Here is a 1,448-nt window from a genome sequence, read left to right as displayed (position 1 = left end):
TGTATATTTGTTGATATTTATAATAATCTCCATAAAGTTCTCTCCATTGTAGTATGAAACAGAAATTTTAAATTACGAGTTTCAAATATAAGTTTCAGAAGAAGTTACTGAATATACTGTATATTATAACATCAGGTGCATTAATGGTAGCAATCATTATTCAAGAACCCACTGCTTTAAATTTCATAATTATTAAATACAGTTACATGATTATTCTCACTATTTGATATAGTGATTTTTTTACTGTTGTGTATCAAATCTAAAGAACTTTTTCCTTGTCAGTTTTATAGCATCTTTGACCTCCTTGTTTCTCAAGCTATAGATCAGAGGGTTCAACATGGGAATCACAATGCCATAAAACACAGAGGCCACCTTCATATTCTCCTCAGCGTTGTCAGAATGAGGCTGTAAGTACATGTAAGCGAGGGTCCCGTAGAAAATGGTGACTGCTGTCAGATGGGAGGCACACGTGGAGAAGGTTTTCTTCCTTCCTGCTGTGGAGGACATCTTTAGAATGGCGACCATAATGTATATGTAGGAAAAGATAACGACCAACACAGTGAACATAAGGTTAAACCCAACAAAGACGACAAGAAGCCTGATGTTGGTATCAATGTTGGAGCATGAAAGGCTGATAATTGGGGGAACATCACAAAAAAAGTGATTGATGCGATTTGATTTGCAGTATGACAATGAAAATGTAAATCCCGTGTGTACCAAGGAGTTTATTGACCCGACGAGGTAGGAACCAGCTATCATCTGGATGCAGACTTTTCGGGACATAACTATGGGATAGTGAAGTGGTTTGCAGATAGCGACATAGCGGTCCACGGCCATAGCTGCCAGGAGGTAGCAGTCACAAGTAGCAAAGATGGCATAGATCAGCAATTGCACAGCACACCCTCCAAATGATATGGATCTGTCTTCTAATACAAAGTTTTGCAGCATCTTGGGAGTGATGGCAGATGTGTAGCAGATATCAACAAAAGCCAGATGTTGTAAGAAAAAGTACATGGGGGTCTGAAGTCTGGAGTCCGTGTTGATGAGGAGGATCATCCCAGTGTTTCCCACCATGGATGTCATGTAGATCAAAAGAAACACCATAAAGAGGACACACTGAGTATCACGCTGGACCCCAAATCCCAGAAGATAGAAATCCTTGACTTCAGTCTCATTTTCTTGTGTCATTGTTACTAAAAATCTAGAGAAGAACGAGAGGAGAGGACAAAGGAGAAAAATCTCAGTGATTTCCTTATATTAACAGTTTGTTCTGCTTTGATTCATTTTATTTGAGTTGACTCTTCCTGAAAAGCACTCCTAATACCTATCAGTTTCTAAGTAATTTTTTCATATCAATTCTTAAAAGCCACATTATAAATCAGTGCATTTGATCTATGATTCATTTTAAAGTGGAGAATACTTCTCAGAAAAAGCCAAGTTATCCCGAT

At 38.1% G+C, this 1,448-nt stretch overlaps 1 protein-coding gene across 1 annotated transcript; it reads right to left on the bottom strand.

Moving 5' to 3' along the window:
* Positions 1-240: 240 nt before the first annotated feature.
* LOC130864882 (putative olfactory receptor 5AK3) lies at positions 241-1,188 on the bottom strand. The gene has a single exon (XM_057755716.1). It carries the CDS (start codon positions 1,186-1,188, stop codon positions 241-243), a length of 948 nt encoding a protein of 315 aa, XP_057611699.1.
* Between the last annotated feature and the right edge of the window lie 260 nt (positions 1,189-1,448).

Source organism: Chionomys nivalis, chromosome 22 (genome assembly GCF_950005125.1).
Source record: "Chionomys nivalis chromosome 22, mChiNiv1.1, whole genome shotgun sequence".
NCBI lineage: Eukaryota > Metazoa > Chordata > Mammalia > Rodentia > Cricetidae > Chionomys > Chionomys nivalis.
This window is presented reverse-complemented; position numbering and strand designations above follow the sequence as displayed.

Excerpts from the sequence above, each read along its gene's own strand:
- LOC130864882 (XM_057755716.1), bottom strand. The coding sequence starts at position 1,188 with ATGACACAAGAAAATGAGACTGAAGTCAAGGATTTCTATCTTCTGGGA.